The following is a 16,428-nucleotide window of genomic DNA, read 5'->3' on the forward strand; positions in this document are numbered from 1 at the left end:
CAACAGTTGCTTTGGTCTGCCCAAAGCTTGTTGGTCTTCCAGCACACGAGACGTCCGGAAGGAAATGCTGCCAACTGCCACATTCCAGGCTGCAGGGGTGCGTGCAGAGGGATGCTCTGAAGCTTGACGTAGCCAACACAAAGGCTCTGTGGGGAAGGACCACAGTCTAACTAGACAATGAAGGGCTGAATCTGATGGGAAGGCTGTAAACAGCAGAAGAGTGCAATATGCCAGGGGACCACATGAGTGGCAATGGTGCTATGTTGAAAAATGTGTTCACATTATTGACTAAGTGATACTAGGGATATAAAGTGTTTTACACCATGTTTATCCTTCTGTATTTATTTTTCTTATTAAGAATAGCTTATTTTTGAAATTTAAAAAGAACAGCTCCGGAGTTTAATTTTGTTATTTGGTGCTGATGCTGTTATTCTCGGGGAAAGGAGGAGGATGAGGCATCGCAAAATGGAGGTATATAAAATCATAAGAGGCATGGGTAAGGTGAATTGTTACAGTCTTTTTCTCAGAGTAGGGGAGTCTAAGACTAGAGGGTATAGGTTTAAGGTGAGGGAGGGAAGTTTTAAATGAGATCTCAGTTTGTGTGTTTCCACACAAAGGGTGATGGTTATATGGAATGAGCTACCGGAGGAAGCCGTAGAGGCAGGTACAAAATACAATATTTAAAAGATACAGGTACATGGATAGGAAAGGTTTAGAGGGCTATGGGCCAAATGCAGGCAAGTGGATCCAGCTCAAGTAGATAGCCGAGTCAGTGTGGACAAGTTAAGCTGTTCCTGAGCTGTATAACTCCAAAGACTCTAACTGGATTTTGGCACCACAGACAGCTGTTTTCCCAGTGATGCTATTTCCCACTAGCATCAGTTAATTCTTCTAAAGTCTTTGTTCCTTTCTTTGAAGCATTTCCTGAAACTTTGCTAGAATTCTGGAAATTGCAACTTTTCTGGAACGGGAATTTCCATCTATTGATGTTTTTATATTGTCAAGTGCTGATTTCTGATGCATTCCTAGAGGAATGGCAGCACTCCTCTGACTGAACCTTATGTCCTGACTTATTTACAGGTCACAAAGGCAGAGAGACAGATAATGATGCCTCTTTATGATCGCTACCGTCTGGTGAAGCAGATTCTGTCCCGGGCAAACACCATCCCTGTCATTGTAAGTAAACGTGTGAGAGTCACTGGAATTGGGTTATGGGCGTGGAATCTGACCTCAGGCCAACAGATGAAAGTCTATTTCAGAGGGTGACAGCTGTGGCATCTGATTGTGAGATGGGAAGGAGGGGTGTCGAGTCTCAGCAGTTGACTGGTGTGGAGTCCTTCCTGGTGCCAGGCTAAGTTTTTTTTTAACTGAAATTACAGCTGTGAAATGAATTCAAACTTGACCAACGTATTTTACAATTATAGAGAGTTGTTATGTTTTGACTTTTAATGCATTGTGAGGGATTCGCTCAGATTCTCTCATGATCTTCTAGCCCCTGGTGTGACCTTGCCCCCTTGCTTCCTACGTCTATTCCCAAGGAATCTTTGTAAGGACCAAACATTGGAAAATCCCATCAGGATCCCAACAATCCTGTAAACTTTTGATTTTCCCATCCCACAATTTTAATGAGCAGAAAGCCAGAGACTGGAGTCTCACAGTTGTTGCCAGATACTCTTCAATCTGAGCATGGACCAGAGGACTGGGCTCAGAAATGACCCCATCCACCCATTCCAGTCCTTAGTTCTCAGTCAACACAGAACCTTTTGCAACTTGTATTTGGTGTTGCATCCTGTTTGATTTTTGATAGCCCTGTGTGAGCTTCCTGGTAAATTAGATCTTCTCATCCCTATTGATTGTGTATCACATGGCCATTCAACCCATTAAGCCTATTCTATAATTCACTTGGATCGTGGCATATCTATATCTTAAGTCTAACTTCCTGCCACCTGGCTTGTAACCCGACATGTCACACACATTGGGTACTTATAGAATGACTTGTATCTTGAGAAGTCCTCGAGTTAGCTAGGGAATTGATTAAAAAGAGAAAAGAAGACCCTCTTAAATCGAAGTTTGGATATGGCTGATCCAGCCTTGTCAGGTTTGAGGGCAGACAATCAAGAGTGTGGGTTATGGGTAAAATGTGGTTTGCACGTCTTCCATTTCCACGTTTGCTTTGTTTCTGTTGGGAGTGGCAGCTGACTGTGAGTGAGCAGAATTATGAGGGTTCTAAAGATGAACATGTGAAACAAGAAACTATGCTTGCTCCTCTCTCACCACTCTAAAGCAAGCAGATGTCTGCTCTTCATTTTACCATATTGCCATGTTTTCTTCTGAGAAAGCAGGAGGCTAGTCGGTCCATCGAGGATGCCAGCTCACAAATACCCCTCTATTTTTCCTGCAACTTATCTGCTCGCATTTCCAATAACTCCCCCCAACCCCCGCCACCCCAGGTTCTGCCACTAACCTCTGTATTAGGACGATTTACAGCAGTCCCAGCCACACGACCTCCCAAGCCGCACAACTTTGGGAATGGAGCATCTGGAAGAAAGCCACGAAGTCACAGGGAGAACGTGCAGTCTCCACATAGACAGCAGCAAATGCCGGGACTGAACGCAAGTCTACCAGCTGCTGCCAATTTCCCCCTCATCTCTTTTCCTCTCTCCTCGCAAGCAAAAGTCAGTCCTCGTGAGGGCTTTCAGGTTGGACACACTGGATCTTCCACTTGTCGCTGAAGCTGACTGCATTCAGCTTGGTGATGCTGTGATGAGCGGGCTGTAGATGGGACGGGCACTAGGGTCAGGTGTCGGCCTGAACAAATATAACCTGCCTGTTAACGCCCACCACAGGGTTCCCCTTCGAGCAAGCGGCGAAGCCCTTTACTGAAACCAATAATCGAGGGCGAAACAGCTTCCTTCTTCGAGGACTTAAAGGTGAAACCTTCCCTCGCAACCTACCCCGACTGCTGACTAATCACTGATTTCTGCAGTGCCAACCCTGTTGATTTCCTTGATTGTTACCATGCTGAATGATTGTGTGTTCTGCCTGATGGTAAATGCCAAGAATCATGGATAGCAGACCCTAACTGATTTGATTTTGCAATGGCTTCTTAATGACACCTTAATCAAAGCACAGGCATGAATTAATGCTGATTTTACACTCTCTAAAAGGATGGTTTGGATTGAATATAGCAGGACAAGATTGAGAGTTCCAGCAGGACTCCCGCACCCTCTCCATCCTTGTGCCTAGAAACTTATCTGCAAATTTCTTGTGTCTACCAGGGATGTTGGAATCTAGAGCAAAGTACAAAATGCAGGAGGGACTCAACAGATGAGGCAGCATCTGTGGAGGGAAATACAAAGTCAACAAGTGGGAGTCACCAGCCATATTTAATTCCCCTCCCCATTCACCCACTGACTTGTCCATCCTCAGCCTCCACCACTCCCAGGGTGAGGCTAAATACAGAGCAGAGGAACAACACATCATATTCCCCCAGCTGTTCTACAACCCGATGGCTTGAACATTGAATTCTCAAATTTCAGGTAAACTGCACCCACTCTGTCCATTTTCTCTCTCCCCCTAATCTACCTAGTCAGCCCAGCACCCCCTCCCCATCATTCTGTTTCATTCCTCTTCTTCTTTCTCCACCCACTCCATCTTCCCGTCGCCCACACACTCCTCTCATTGGTTCCCCTGCCCATCTCCCTTATTTAGTTCCATGCTTTGCCTTCCTTTCCTATCAGTTCCCACCAACTGCAGCCCTTTATTGTCTTCAGCTATTACTTCCAGCCTCTGTCACTATTTCCATTCTTCCCTCCCCTATCAACCAATTACTCCTCCTCCTCAGGCTCTACCTGTCTCGAGCCAGTTCTTGCTCCACCCCTTCCACTCGACTCTTTCTATTGGCTGTCTCCCCTCTGTTTCTCAAGCCCAATGAAGGGTCTTGAACTGAAACGTTGACCGTCCATTTCCCTGCACAGATTCTGCCTGACCCACCGAGTTCCTCCAACATCTTGTTATTTTGGACTTAACTCTAGTAGTCATGCTAAGCACACTTTTTAATCGCAGTGTATTCTGCTTGAGAAACCTGAAGGATATTTAGCTTAACTAGCAATAAATTTCTAGGCATTTCTGTTTACAAAATAATTGGCAGTAACTATCTTAGCAGCCTACATGATAAAGTTATTATCACTGCAACATGTATAAAACTTTGGTCCTTTCTGTTGATGTCAATGTTTGTTTAAGAACAATGATTTTGCCTTAAGAGAATTGGTACTGTTGGCCATATGACCAGCAGGAGATCTTCACTAAGGTGAGGTAATCCAGACGATACAGGAAAAAAAGACTCAAAAACTGGCAAAGCACCAGTGATACTATTAGGCATGTAGCATTATTCATTCTAATGTTAAGCTATGCATACTATACACTACTATGGAGTATTTCAAGGGATTTTTAAAAACTTAGTAGTATAAAATAATAAATATTTTGTAGTTGGGTTTAAAAAAACATAATTTGATACATTAGTTAAATAATAAAGACTTTGGACATCATAAAGAGACGCAAAGCCCCTAAAACCAACTCCACCATTCAATCAAACCATGGCTTCTGTTCTACTCTCACAGCTGGTCCCTGCATCCTTGCAAATTGCACAATTTCCCAGACTAGGACCTGCCTAAATTCACCCTCGAGTCACCTGTGTCCAATGCCACCAGGATCCTGGAAGCAGAGTTCAATGCCCAGTTGCTACCTGTATTCTTGGAACAGGTGGCTGAGGACAAATAAATAATAGTTAAGAGCTCTCTCCTTCTGAGCTACAATCAGTCATTTAGCTCTTCAGTCCATTATGTCCGTGCTAACTAAATATCTGGCTGCATCATTTCCAATTACTAGCACTCAGTACATAGGCTTCTGGGCCTTGGCAATACCCTGTCCATTTCCCCCTCCCCATCTTTCTCCATAAACACTCCAACTCAGGAAACATCCTGGTGAATCTACTCTGCACCCTCCCCAGTGCAATCACATTAATCTATGTAGTTGGTGACCAGAAGACTTGTTGGCCCAGGATCTGGTGCTGTCAGTCACCTAGGTGTGGCTTGTCATAGCTAAGCCTCTCATTTTCCCATTCACCCCATGCACCCCAATCCCTCCACACAGATTTCACATAACTCAGTTCTGGCCGCATCACTACAGGGAAGATGTGGAAGCCGTAGAAAGGGTGCAGAGGAGATTTACAAGGAGGTTGCCTGGATTGGGGAGCATGCCCTATGAGAATAGGTTGAGTGAACTCGGCCTTTTTTCCTTGGAGCGACGGAGGATGAGAGGTGACCTGATAGAGGTGTACAAGATGATGAGAGGCATTGATCGTGTGGATAGTCAGAGGCTTTTTCCCAGGGCTGAAATGGTTGTCACAAGAGAACACAGGTTTAAGGTGCTTGGAAGTAGGTACAGAGGAGATATCAGGGGTAAGTTTTTTTACTCAGAGTGGTGAGTGCGTGGAATGGGCTGCCGGCAACGGTGGTGGAGGTGGATACGATAGGGCCTTTTAAGAGACTTTTAGATAGGTACATGGAGCTTAGTAAAATAGAGGGCTATGGGTAAGCCTAGTAATTTATAAAGTAAGGACATATTCAGCACAACTTTGTGGGCCGAAAGGACTGTATTGTGCTGTAGGTTTTCTATGTTTCTATAACTTTGGCAAGAGAAATAATGTAAATTTTTCCTTTCCATCCAGCTCAATTTGCTTAGCCCATTGACCTTCTGCTCCAAAGACATCGTCAAATCCAAATATTTCTGCCTTTCTTGTGCAGTTTGTGATTCTTCAGGGAAAAATGCACGTACTCTGTAGAAACAGTGTGCAGCGTTCTTGCCAGAGTAGCTTGCTGAAGCCCTTGTGCATGTGGTTTGAAGCTTTCCTAAACACAAGCTTGGTTGCAGTTGATTTAGCTGACAGTCAGTCTCCAGCTGTACTCTCCAGCAAGCTACTGAGTGAAAGGCAGAAGTGCCGATCAGAACATTTGCTGTAACAAACTGAATGTAATTACACTGCAAACACTGAACTGCTCAATTAGGATCTGTGGAACGAGAAACAGAGTTAAACAGTTCATTTTAGAGACTTGACCTGAAATATGAACTGCTTTTCTTTTCACAGAGGCTGCTTGATCTGCTGAGTGCTTCCAGCAGTTTCTGTTTTCATTTTGGATTTTCAGAATCACCTTGATTTTGAATTGTTACATCTTCTTTGTCAACAGAGACTTTCCCCACCTACAAGTTCACTAAAATCTGATGAGGAGTGTCAGCCAAAATGTCGACTGTTTACTCTTTGCTTGACCTGCTGAGTTCCTCCAGCATTTTGTGTGGTTTACTAAATGGTATTCTCAGTGTGGTTACACTGTGGTAATGATGTCAGGGGTGTTAAATCTCAATTAGCCAGCTGAAGAATGGTTTTGAATAAGTGCTAAATGTTGGTATCAGTGAGGATATTTATGTGTAAGAAAGACAAATCCATTTGATAAAATCACTTCATTATGCGATTTCAGATGTGCTAACAGCACAGGTGAAAAAGATCATCAAACTTTCGAAAGGTGATGTTTAAATTTGTTTTTAAACTATATTAGTAATGCCTGTGGCAGAAGATCAAAAGAGAGCCCTCCCTTCCCTCATACTCTGAGGCATCTGCTGTAGCTCAGAAGCAGCAGATCGCGGGCATGCGTTCACTGGCAATGCAAGCACAGCGTGGAGGCTGATATCAGCCATCAGATAAAACGCTAACCTGTGGTCGCATCTAAACAATCCATTTGGAGAAAAGAACAGGGACTGGGGTGGGTGCTGTCTTTAATATTTAATCACTAAAAGGTATTTCGTATCTTTAATGTTAGGTCACTTAAACTCAGTCATCCAAAATAGGGCAAAAAACGAATGCTTTGTCAAATGAAAGTTGAAACTGCTGGCATCCGACCTTCTTTCAAGTCAGGAAGTACTTCCTGTAGCAAGTTATCCAGTATGTGCCAAGATTTTCAGGTGCAGAATCAGGATCTAAATCAAAGTTCAAAGTAAATTTATTATCAAAGTACATATATGTCACCATATACAACCCTGAGGTTTGTTTTCTTGCGGGCATACACAGTAAATCCAAGAAACACAATAGAATCAATGAAAGACCGCACCCAACAGGATGGACAAACAATGTGCAAAAGAAATTTGTAAAAGTAATAAATAAATAGAAGATAGATAAATAAATAAGCAATAAATATTGAGAACATGAGAATGAAGAGCCTTTAGGTTGTGGGAACTTAAGTGATGGGGTCAGTGAAGTTGCACCTCTGGTTCAAGAGCCTGATGGTTGTAACAACTGTTTCTGAACCTGGTGGCGTGAGTCCTGAGGCTCCTACACCACCTTCCTGATTGTAACAGTGAGAAGAGAGTATGACCTGGATGATGGGGGTCTCTGATGATGGATGCTGCTTTCCTGCAACAGTGCTTCGTGTAGATGTGCTAAATGGTAGGGAGGGCCTAAGCTTGATATGTTGGGCCATATCTTTATGTAGGATTTTCCATTCAAGGGAATTGGTGTTTCCTTACCAGGCCACGATGCGACTAGTCAATACACTTTCCACTACACACCTGTAGAAGTTTGTCAATTTTTATGAGGTCATGCCGAATCTTCGCAATCTTCTAAGAAAGTTCAGGTGCTGCTGTGCTTTTTGAATCAGATTTAATATCACTGGCATTTGTGGTGAAATATGTGGTTTTGTGGCAGGAATACATTACAATACAACATTTTAAAAATAAGGTACAAGAAGAAATATGTGTATATAATATACAAATAAATATATATAATTTTAATAAGTATTGCAAAAAGAGAGCAAAAAAATAGTAAGTTAATGTACGCGTGTTCATTGTCCATTCAGAAGTCTGATGGCAGTGGGGAGGAAGTTGTTCCTAAAAAGTTGAGTGTGTATCTTCAGGCTCCTGTGCCAGCTCCTTGATGGTGTCATTGAGAAGAGGGTGATGGGGGAGCTTAATGAACGGTGCCACCTTTTTGAGGCATTGCATTTTGAAGATGTCATTGATGCTGGAGAGGCTAGTGCCCATGACAGAACTGGCCGAGCTTCTAACGTTCTGCAGCTTTTTCCAATCCTGTGCCGTGGCCCCTCCGTACCAGAAGGTGATGCACACAGTTAAAATGCTCTCCATAGTTATATCTAGAATTTTGCATGGGTCATACCGAGTCTCCTCAAACCCCTAATGAAATAGGGCTGCTGTTGTAATTGCATCAATACACTTGGCTCAGGCTAGGTCCTTGGAGATGTTGACTCCCAGGAACTTGAAACTGCTCACGCTTTCCACTGCTGATCCATCGATGAGAACTGATGAGTGTTCCCTTAACTTCTCTTCCTAAAGTCCACAATGAATTCTTTGGTCGTACTGACACTGAGTGCAATGGTGGTGTTTCGACACCACTCCACCAGCTGATCTGTCTCACTCCTGGATGCCTCCTCAGCACCATCTGAAATGCTGCCAACAAAACTTGTGTCATTGGCAAACTTACAGATGGCATTTGAGCTGTGCCTAGCTGCAGAGTCATAGAGTAGTTGGCTAAACACGTGTCCTTGAGGCACGCCAGTGTTGATTGTCAGTGAGGAGATGTTATTTCCGACCTGCATTGATGGTGACCTTCCAATGAGAAAGCAAGAATCCGTTTACAGAGTGAGGTATGGAGGACCAGATTTTGGAGCTTGTTGATTAGTACTGAGGGCATGATGGCGTTGAATGCTGAGCTGTTAACAATAAAGAGAAATTTCTATTGCTATTGCGTATTGCTATTGTCCAGGCGATCCAAGGCTGAGTAGAGCCCGTGAGAGCATCTGAGCTACTGCAGGGTTAGAGGCCTTTAAGAGACTTAATATCTGTCAGTATTTTTATCTGGAGAGTTACAGAGTCCTACAGCACAGAAACAGGCCTTTCGGTGTAACTGGTCGACACTGACCAAGATACCCATCCAAGCTAGACCTGGTTGCCTACCTTGTGTTCATTGTCTCTGAAACCTTTCCTTTTTGTGTATATGTCCAACTGTCCTTCAAAAGTTGTGATTGTACCTGCCTCAACCACTTCCTTTGGCAGCTCATTCCACATACCTACAATGCGTAAATTAAAAGTTGTCCCTGAAGTTCCTATTACATCTCTGCTCTCTCACCTTAAACCTGTGTCCTCTCGTTCTTGATTTCCCAATCCTGAGGAAAAGACTGAATACATTCACCCTATTTAGGCCCCTCATAATTTTATACAAGGTCATGTCCCATTCTCCTGTGCTCCAAGGAGAAAGGACTTAGCCTGTCCAACCTCTCCGTGTAACTCAGTACCTCAAGTCCTAACAAAATTTACAGAACAGGGAAAATCAATACAGAGCAACAAACATTGTTAGTTTGCGGCAGATTCCAACATCTGCAGTCTTTTCTCTCCAAAACCCTTACCAAACCCGGAGCTCTGAGCAGGAAGCCAGGAACTCCAATTGATGGGAGCCAAGGAGAAAAAGGTGTTTCGAGTCCCAGAGCCTACACGGTGATGGGAAATCCAAGCAGGCTCTGGAACCTGGAAATATAGTAGCTTCCCGATGATGCAGTAATTCTTCATTTTATCGTGGGTCTCCTTGTCACTTATCCAGTCTTCCCCACAGTCACAACCAACACTCAGACTATAACTCACCACCGGAGGGGTATAATGATTGGTAGCTGGTCTCTGGATGATTTTACCAGACATGTAGAGTTTGCAAACTACCTGCAGTGGAGAAGTCTGCAGCCTCTGCTAATGCAGCCAGTTCGCACAGAGCTACATGTAAAAGGGACCACCTTTCCCACTGGTGATTTTTGTTGCTTTCTAACAATTTGTACTAATTGGTATTTTTTCTCCCCTTTTATTTATTTATTCCCTGTAATTGGAGATTGCTCAGGTTCCAAGACACCCAAAAATAATTTGGCAGAGTGCCTGTGTCATCTGTGTGTGAGGGTTGGTCACATGACTCTGTGCGCCCAGCAATAAAACTTGTACGGAATTAGCCAGTGGGAGTTTGGCAGGACTGATAGCATCTGCAGTGCCAAGCAGTGGGTGTTGCACCTACTACCCTTGGTCATCAGCCCAAGTATTTTGTTGTAGCGCTGTTAAATATTACCCTTTGGATTGATGGGAGTGACTGCTTCTGATGCCACTCAGCAGTCTTGCAGAACTCCTAGCAGAATTCGACAACTGTTCTCTCCAGTGAATGGAACCCTGTGCTGGTCACATGACAGGTCCCAGCAGAATTTGGATGGGAATCTGTTTATTTACTGTTGCGTATACCATGATGTAGTGATGATCTTACTGTTCAGACAGATTACATATGACATCATACACATCATACACTCCCCTAAAAAAAAACAGGCCTTTCAAGTTCCTCACTAAAAGCCAGGTGTACCCACTCTTCACCAGCCAGATAATTGCCTTTGTTCAGGTATAATGTTGGTTTATTTGGTATTGGGAAGGAGGGGTGTTTAATTATTTTTGGGATATGGTTGTTATTGGTAACACCACCATTTGCCTTCCTGAAATGAAGTCTTTCTAGAGTGTTTGAGAGGCAAGAGTCCCTCATGCTGCTGAGGGCCATGTGCATCTCAGATCTGATAAAAAGTAAAAAATTTCTTCATATTTTTTTTGGCAACAGTACCATAGTTCTCTGATCATTACCACCTTCTTGTTCTGGGTTTATCCAAGTTCCCTATGCTGTAGCAGAGTTTAATTTCATCAACCCAGATGATTAATCCACGGCCACGTTAAACACAGTGGCCACTGAGACTTGTAACCCATGCTAAATTGCCATGTGTATTGTGCTGTATCTGGTCTGTCAGAGCCAAGCTGCAAAGAAACTTCTTAATTCAGGACATCGTGAGTCTTTTGGAATACTCTGCCTCAGAGAATATTAGATGTTTAGTGGATGAGTAGACTGAAAACTGAATGAACTGGATGGAGGACTATGGAAATCCAGTGGGAAAGTGGATCAGAATGGGAATAGCCATGATATTTAGTGGCAGAGCAGACTTGAGTGACTGAATGGCCTACTATTCTTTTTTTTCCCCCCTAATTATGGTCTCAGGCAGGGCCTTCACTGAATCTGCCAGTCATCCCTTTTAGTTTTAACTTTCCTTTGTGGGTTTTTTTTTCCTCTGTCGTATCTTTCTGCTTCACAGGCTTTCTCTTTCAGAGCACTCTTCACCCCTGAGGGCCGTCACTCTCCTAGTCGTGGACGACTCTGTTCACTTTGTCCCAGGCTCTGCCTTTGGTCTTGGCCCAACCCTCAATGCCCAAGGCCTTGGATGCCATTCAGCATTGGGGTGCTGCAGGGGAGCGCGTGGTGTCGCAGAGGAAACCAGCCCTTCTAATAGATCCCACACCCTGCTGAACCTTGTTGGACTGGTTTGTGTTGTCTTAACCATAGCGATATGCTTCTACTGTTCAGGAAGAGGAAGATGGCACCGAAGATGACGGTAATCCCAAAATGGACTTTGCAGTGACAGCAAAACCGGGTTTCACCATCCGCAGCTTCCTGGATCAGCTGGATGACAGCATGGATGGGTTCACGCCCCCGGTAAACGAAAGGACACCAGCCCGATGCAGCCTCGACCTACGGCTCTCCAACCTGCACTCGGCCTCCATGTGAGTGTTGCGGGAGAACAGACACAGAGATCAATATCGTACTCATCAACACACTCACTACTACATGACACACAGTGGGGAAATACCATAGAGGTACTCCCTAATGAGGTAGGAAGAGAAAACATAAAGCCCCTTTTGAGGGGAACTTGCATTGGTGACGCTTTCTGAGATAGAACGTAAAATGGTGTAACACAGAAGCAGGCTGCTCGACACATGATGATATGTCAAACTAAGTAATGAAAATCTAACTAACCCTTGTCTCCACAAGCTTCATATCAAACCATTCTCTGCATTTTCATCTGCTTCTCTGAGCTGAACACCTGTAATATTTGACTCTACTATCACCCCTGGCAATGCATTCCAGGCACCTATCACTCTCTGTGTGTAAAAAAAAAACTTACCCCAAGCATCTCCCTTAAACTTAACCCCTCTTCCTTTAAGTACGTGCCCTCCAGTATTAGATATTTCCACCCTGGAGGGGAAAGATATTGACTGTTCATTCTATAAATGTTCTTCATAATTTTATAAACCTCTATCAGGTCTCCCCTCAGCCTCTGGTGCTCCAGAGGAAAGAAGCCAAGTTTGTCCCACCCCGTCTGTGTATTTTGTGCCCTCCAGTCCAGGCACGTCCTAGTCAACATCTTCTGCACCCTTTTCAAAATCTCCGTGTCCTTTCTGTAATGGAATGACCAGAGCTAACTGCGATATTCCAGATTAAGCCGAACCAGGGTTTTATGAAGCTGCAACACGACTTCCCTCACTTTTGAGTTCACTGCCCCGGCTCGTTAACAGCAAAAGCAAAAGCCAACTTGTGTGCAGCTACTTTCAGGGAGATGTGAAATATGTCTGAAATACTTTTTTAAAAAAATTGTTTGGCTCATTGAATGATCAGTGACAAAACCCCATTCAGTAGAAAATCAGTGGCTTTGCAGTCACCAGACTCTGCATTCCTGCCGACTATTCTTGTCAAATCCAGTTTTATCCTGCGCTCAGGGCCAAATGACACCTCAGCTACACCCTGAATCAAATGTCCAACCCTGTGTTTCACAGTTGCTCTCTCAATATGAATTCTCCCTGTGTTGTTTACCCCACATCAGAGATTTGAGCACAATATTCTTGGATGACATGCCAGTTAATGTTGTAGTTCTTTCAATATTTCAACACAAGTCTAATGTTACTGGGCTGACATTTCATCCTGCCATTCCCAGGCCTGAACTCTTGGAACAGTTGCAAGAAGCAAGAGCTGACAAAAAGCGACTTCGCAAAACCCTGAGGGATTTTGAAGACACTTTTTTCCAGGAAAATGGAAGGTTGGCTGACTTTTCATTTGAACATTTATGAAGATGATAGTTTATTGGTTATTTGTTAAACAAATTAACCATGGTAGAATGTTTGTTTGCCTCTTTCTTGAATCAAAAAGCTAAAACCTCAGATCAGAAAGATGTAGGAATTTTAGGAGCCAATAATTTAAGCAGTCCAGAAATAGATTAAGATCAAAACAAAGGGCTAGATCTCTGTTCAGTGAACCAAAGTAAACCAGAATGTACTTGGGAGTTCTCCAGATTTGATGCACAGATATGATAAAATTTATTGGGACAAGAAATAAGCTGTTGGAGGAACTCAGCGGGTCAGACAGCACCTTTGGAAGGAAGTAGACCGTAGGCATTTTGGGTCAAGGCCTTTTGTCTGGACTTGTTTCCTGCTCCATATTCCAGGATCTGCGATCCTTTGTGTCTCTAATAAAACTTATTTGTGTCTCTGGGGCACAATAAGATATTGTCAGATGGAAATGTGTGCATCCGATGGCATGGATGAACTAGATCACCCACTATTTCACCTGCACATGTGCCAAGTGAAGTTCCAGCCTATGGGTCTTGGGGACAATACTAATATTATTGTGCCTGTCTTTCAGCTCCAGATGTCTTCAGCCTTCAGAATCATAAGTTTATTATCATGACATATATCATGAAATTGGCTGTTTTGCGACAGCAGTACAGTGCAATGCATTAAAAAAATCACCGTACGTTACAATGAGAAATACAAAATAATAAATAGAGCAAAATACTGAGGTAGTGTTCATGGTTCATGGACCATTCAGAATCTAATAATGGAGAGAAAGAAGCTGTACCCAGAACATTGTCTGGGCATCCTTAGGCTCCTGTACCTCCATCCTGATGGTAGTAATGAGAAGGTGGCATGTCATGGACAGTGAAGGAATGTAATGATGGATGCCTGTTCTTGAGGCACCTCATTTTGAAGATGCCGTTTGGAAATGGTGGGCAGCCTAGTGCCCAAGATGGAGATGGTTGACTCTACAACCCTCTGCAGATTTTTTTTCGATCCTTTGCTCTGGGGTCTTCATACCAGGAAGTGATGCAGCCAGACAGAATGCTCTCCATGGTACATCTGTACAAGTTTGCTGGAGTCTTGGGTGACATATCAGATCTCCTCATAATGAAGTGTAGCTGCTGGCATACTTCCTTCATCACTACATCAATATGTTGGGCCCAGGATACATGAGTAATTGAGTAAATGTACAGGATAGCACACTTCATTAATGAGCCTATGCTCCTGTAATTTGTTCCCAGAAGCGAAGTAATATTCATAAATCAGGTTAATATCGCTGCCTTTAGTCATGCAATTTGTTGTTTTGCAGCAACAGTATATTGCAATACATAATAATAAAAAATATTCGGTATAAATTGCAGTAAGAAATAGCGTATTGAGTAGTGCAAAAAGAGAGTAAAGTAAAATAGTGAGGTAGTGTTCGTGGGTTCATTGTCCATTTAGAAATCTGATGGCAGAGGTGAAGAATCTGTACCTGAAACAGTTTGCATTTACACAGTAGATTCACTCTCAGATCTCTGATTCTCCTGCTATCCTTATCACAGGAAAATGTCCCCAGATAATCCCTTGATGTTAACTTAGACAAAACGACGCAACAGAAAGTAAGGGGTGCAAATTTCACTTTGTAAATAGAAACATCTGTGTATTGCTGAGAACCTAGGAAAAGTGACCGTTAGCCCAAGAGAGTGGCGGAAGCAGTCATTGACCATATTTAAGAAGACCTAAGTGAGCATTTGAATGAGCTAAGCATAGAAGGTGGGTCACGAGCTGGAAAATTGGATTAATATGGATGGGTGCCTACTGCTTGGTGTGCACGTGGTGGACCATTTCTGTGTTGTATCATTCACATTCAGAACAATGGCCAGAAAATGTCTGGGGATCAGTTTGGGCGGATGTGAATGATGGTGTACAAATGGAAGTTGTTTATGCCTTCTGTTAGAGTAGCTTCAGAGTAGAAGAGGTAAGACGTTGGGGGGGGGGTGGGTGGTGCTGGTATTGCAAAATGTAAAATTCCTTTCCTGCTCCTACACACTTCTCTTCTTCTTTGGATAGAAATGTGCAGAAGGAAGATCGAGCACCCATGGCTGAGGAGTATAATGAATACAAGCATGTCAAGGCCAAACTGAAACTCCTGGAAGTGCTCATAAGCAAGCAAGATTCGTCAAAGGTCATATGAGTATGCAGAGACACTATGGTAACTCTTCATTGCCTCTGTCCTTTAGCAAAAGGTCCAACTATGATGACGAGGAGATGTGCTGGCTTCTCTCCGGTGAAAGGTGTCCAGCAGCAGTGAGACTGTAACCAAGAGGAACTGCCATACACCACCACCTGTGCTTCTAAGGAAGGGTTAATCTGAAGGGATTCATCTCATCCTTCCTAGAGAGTGGATTAAAAAAAATCCCTCAATCTTTGATTACCCTCTGCATTGCAAACCTCCGATCACAGAATGAAGTCTGACCTACAGCTGATTACATTAGACTATGCCAGTGCTTTGAGGCCAAGTGTATGACCACATGGATTGTGGCATGGATAACAAATATCACAAGAACCGGGGCTGGTTCTCAATATCTTTAAAAGTATGAAAGAATTCCTACAGGAAATGGACAGTTCTCAGATGATATTATTGAATTAAGTTTATAGGCAACATTTATCAACTCTCCATTAAAAGGGTTTTTTTTTGCTTTGTGGGATGTTTTAATAACACCAAAAAGACAATCAATTGAATGAATACTGGATTGAATCCCGATTTGTGTGTGCGGCTTTTATTTTAGAAGAAAATGAAATTGCATTCTATGCTTTTTAGATTAACTGATCTTATATGCTTGTGGAAATCATAGATTAAAACGTCAGGGTTGGGATGGAGACAGAAGCTGCACACTTTCTGGAGAACTTGGTTGTTTGATAATAACTGCGGTGTAAAGGCAGAACAGATTAATTGTGAGATGCAGTGGCTTTATTACCTGCTATCTGCAGAGTGTATGGAGTTCCAGCATCCCTCATTGCTGGTTCCTCTGAATATATAAATTTGCTTCAGCGCTATCAGAGTTAACACTCTCAACACTGATTTTCTGTATGTTAGAGGCAAAAATAATTTGAGTCAATATCCATACTGTACACCAATCCAACCAAAAGATGATTAATAATGTTATACATCTAATGGGCATCAGCTTTTTTTAACCAGAACTTCTTGCCCATGTAACCATCACAAGCTTATCTTCTTGCCCATGTAACCATCACAAGCTTATCAGTTTCCAAAGCTTTGTAAAGCGGGCTATTAAATTTAGTAAAAATCAGCTAATTTCTTTGCTTGGGTGAAGAATGGAGAAGAGCATATCACCTGCTGAACTTGTTGTCTCATGTCTCCACTCATTTTGTCTCCTAATGTAAACGTGAGCATTTTGC

The 16,428-nt window shown here is 43.1% G+C and overlaps 1 protein-coding gene across 5 annotated transcripts in view; it reads left to right on the top strand.

Moving 5' to 3' along the window:
- fam13a (family with sequence similarity 13 member A) overlaps positions 1–15,772 on the top strand; it is a 277,630-nt gene extending 261,858 nt beyond the window's left edge. For 4 of the 5 annotated variants that reach the window (XM_073042473.1, XM_073042470.1, XM_073042472.1 and 1 more), the window contains 5 exons: positions 1,081–1,176; positions 2,847–2,930; positions 11,483–11,679; positions 12,888–12,989; positions 15,079–15,772. In XM_073042473.1, the coding sequence (XP_072898574.1) occupies positions 1,081–1,176; positions 2,847–2,930; positions 11,483–11,679; positions 12,888–12,989; positions 15,079–15,202 (603 nt within the window). In that variant the 3' untranslated portion in view covers positions 15,203–15,772. The remainder of the gene's footprint in view (positions 1–1,080; positions 1,177–2,846; positions 2,931–11,482; positions 11,680–12,887; positions 12,990–15,078) is intronic. The other variant, XM_073042471.1, reaches the window with a different exon arrangement.
- Positions 15,773–16,428: the final 656 nt, after the last annotated feature.

This window comes from Hemitrygon akajei, chromosome 4 (genome assembly GCF_048418815.1).
Source record: "Hemitrygon akajei chromosome 4, sHemAka1.3, whole genome shotgun sequence".
Lineage (NCBI taxonomy): Eukaryota > Metazoa > Chordata > Chondrichthyes > Myliobatiformes > Dasyatidae > Hemitrygon > Hemitrygon akajei.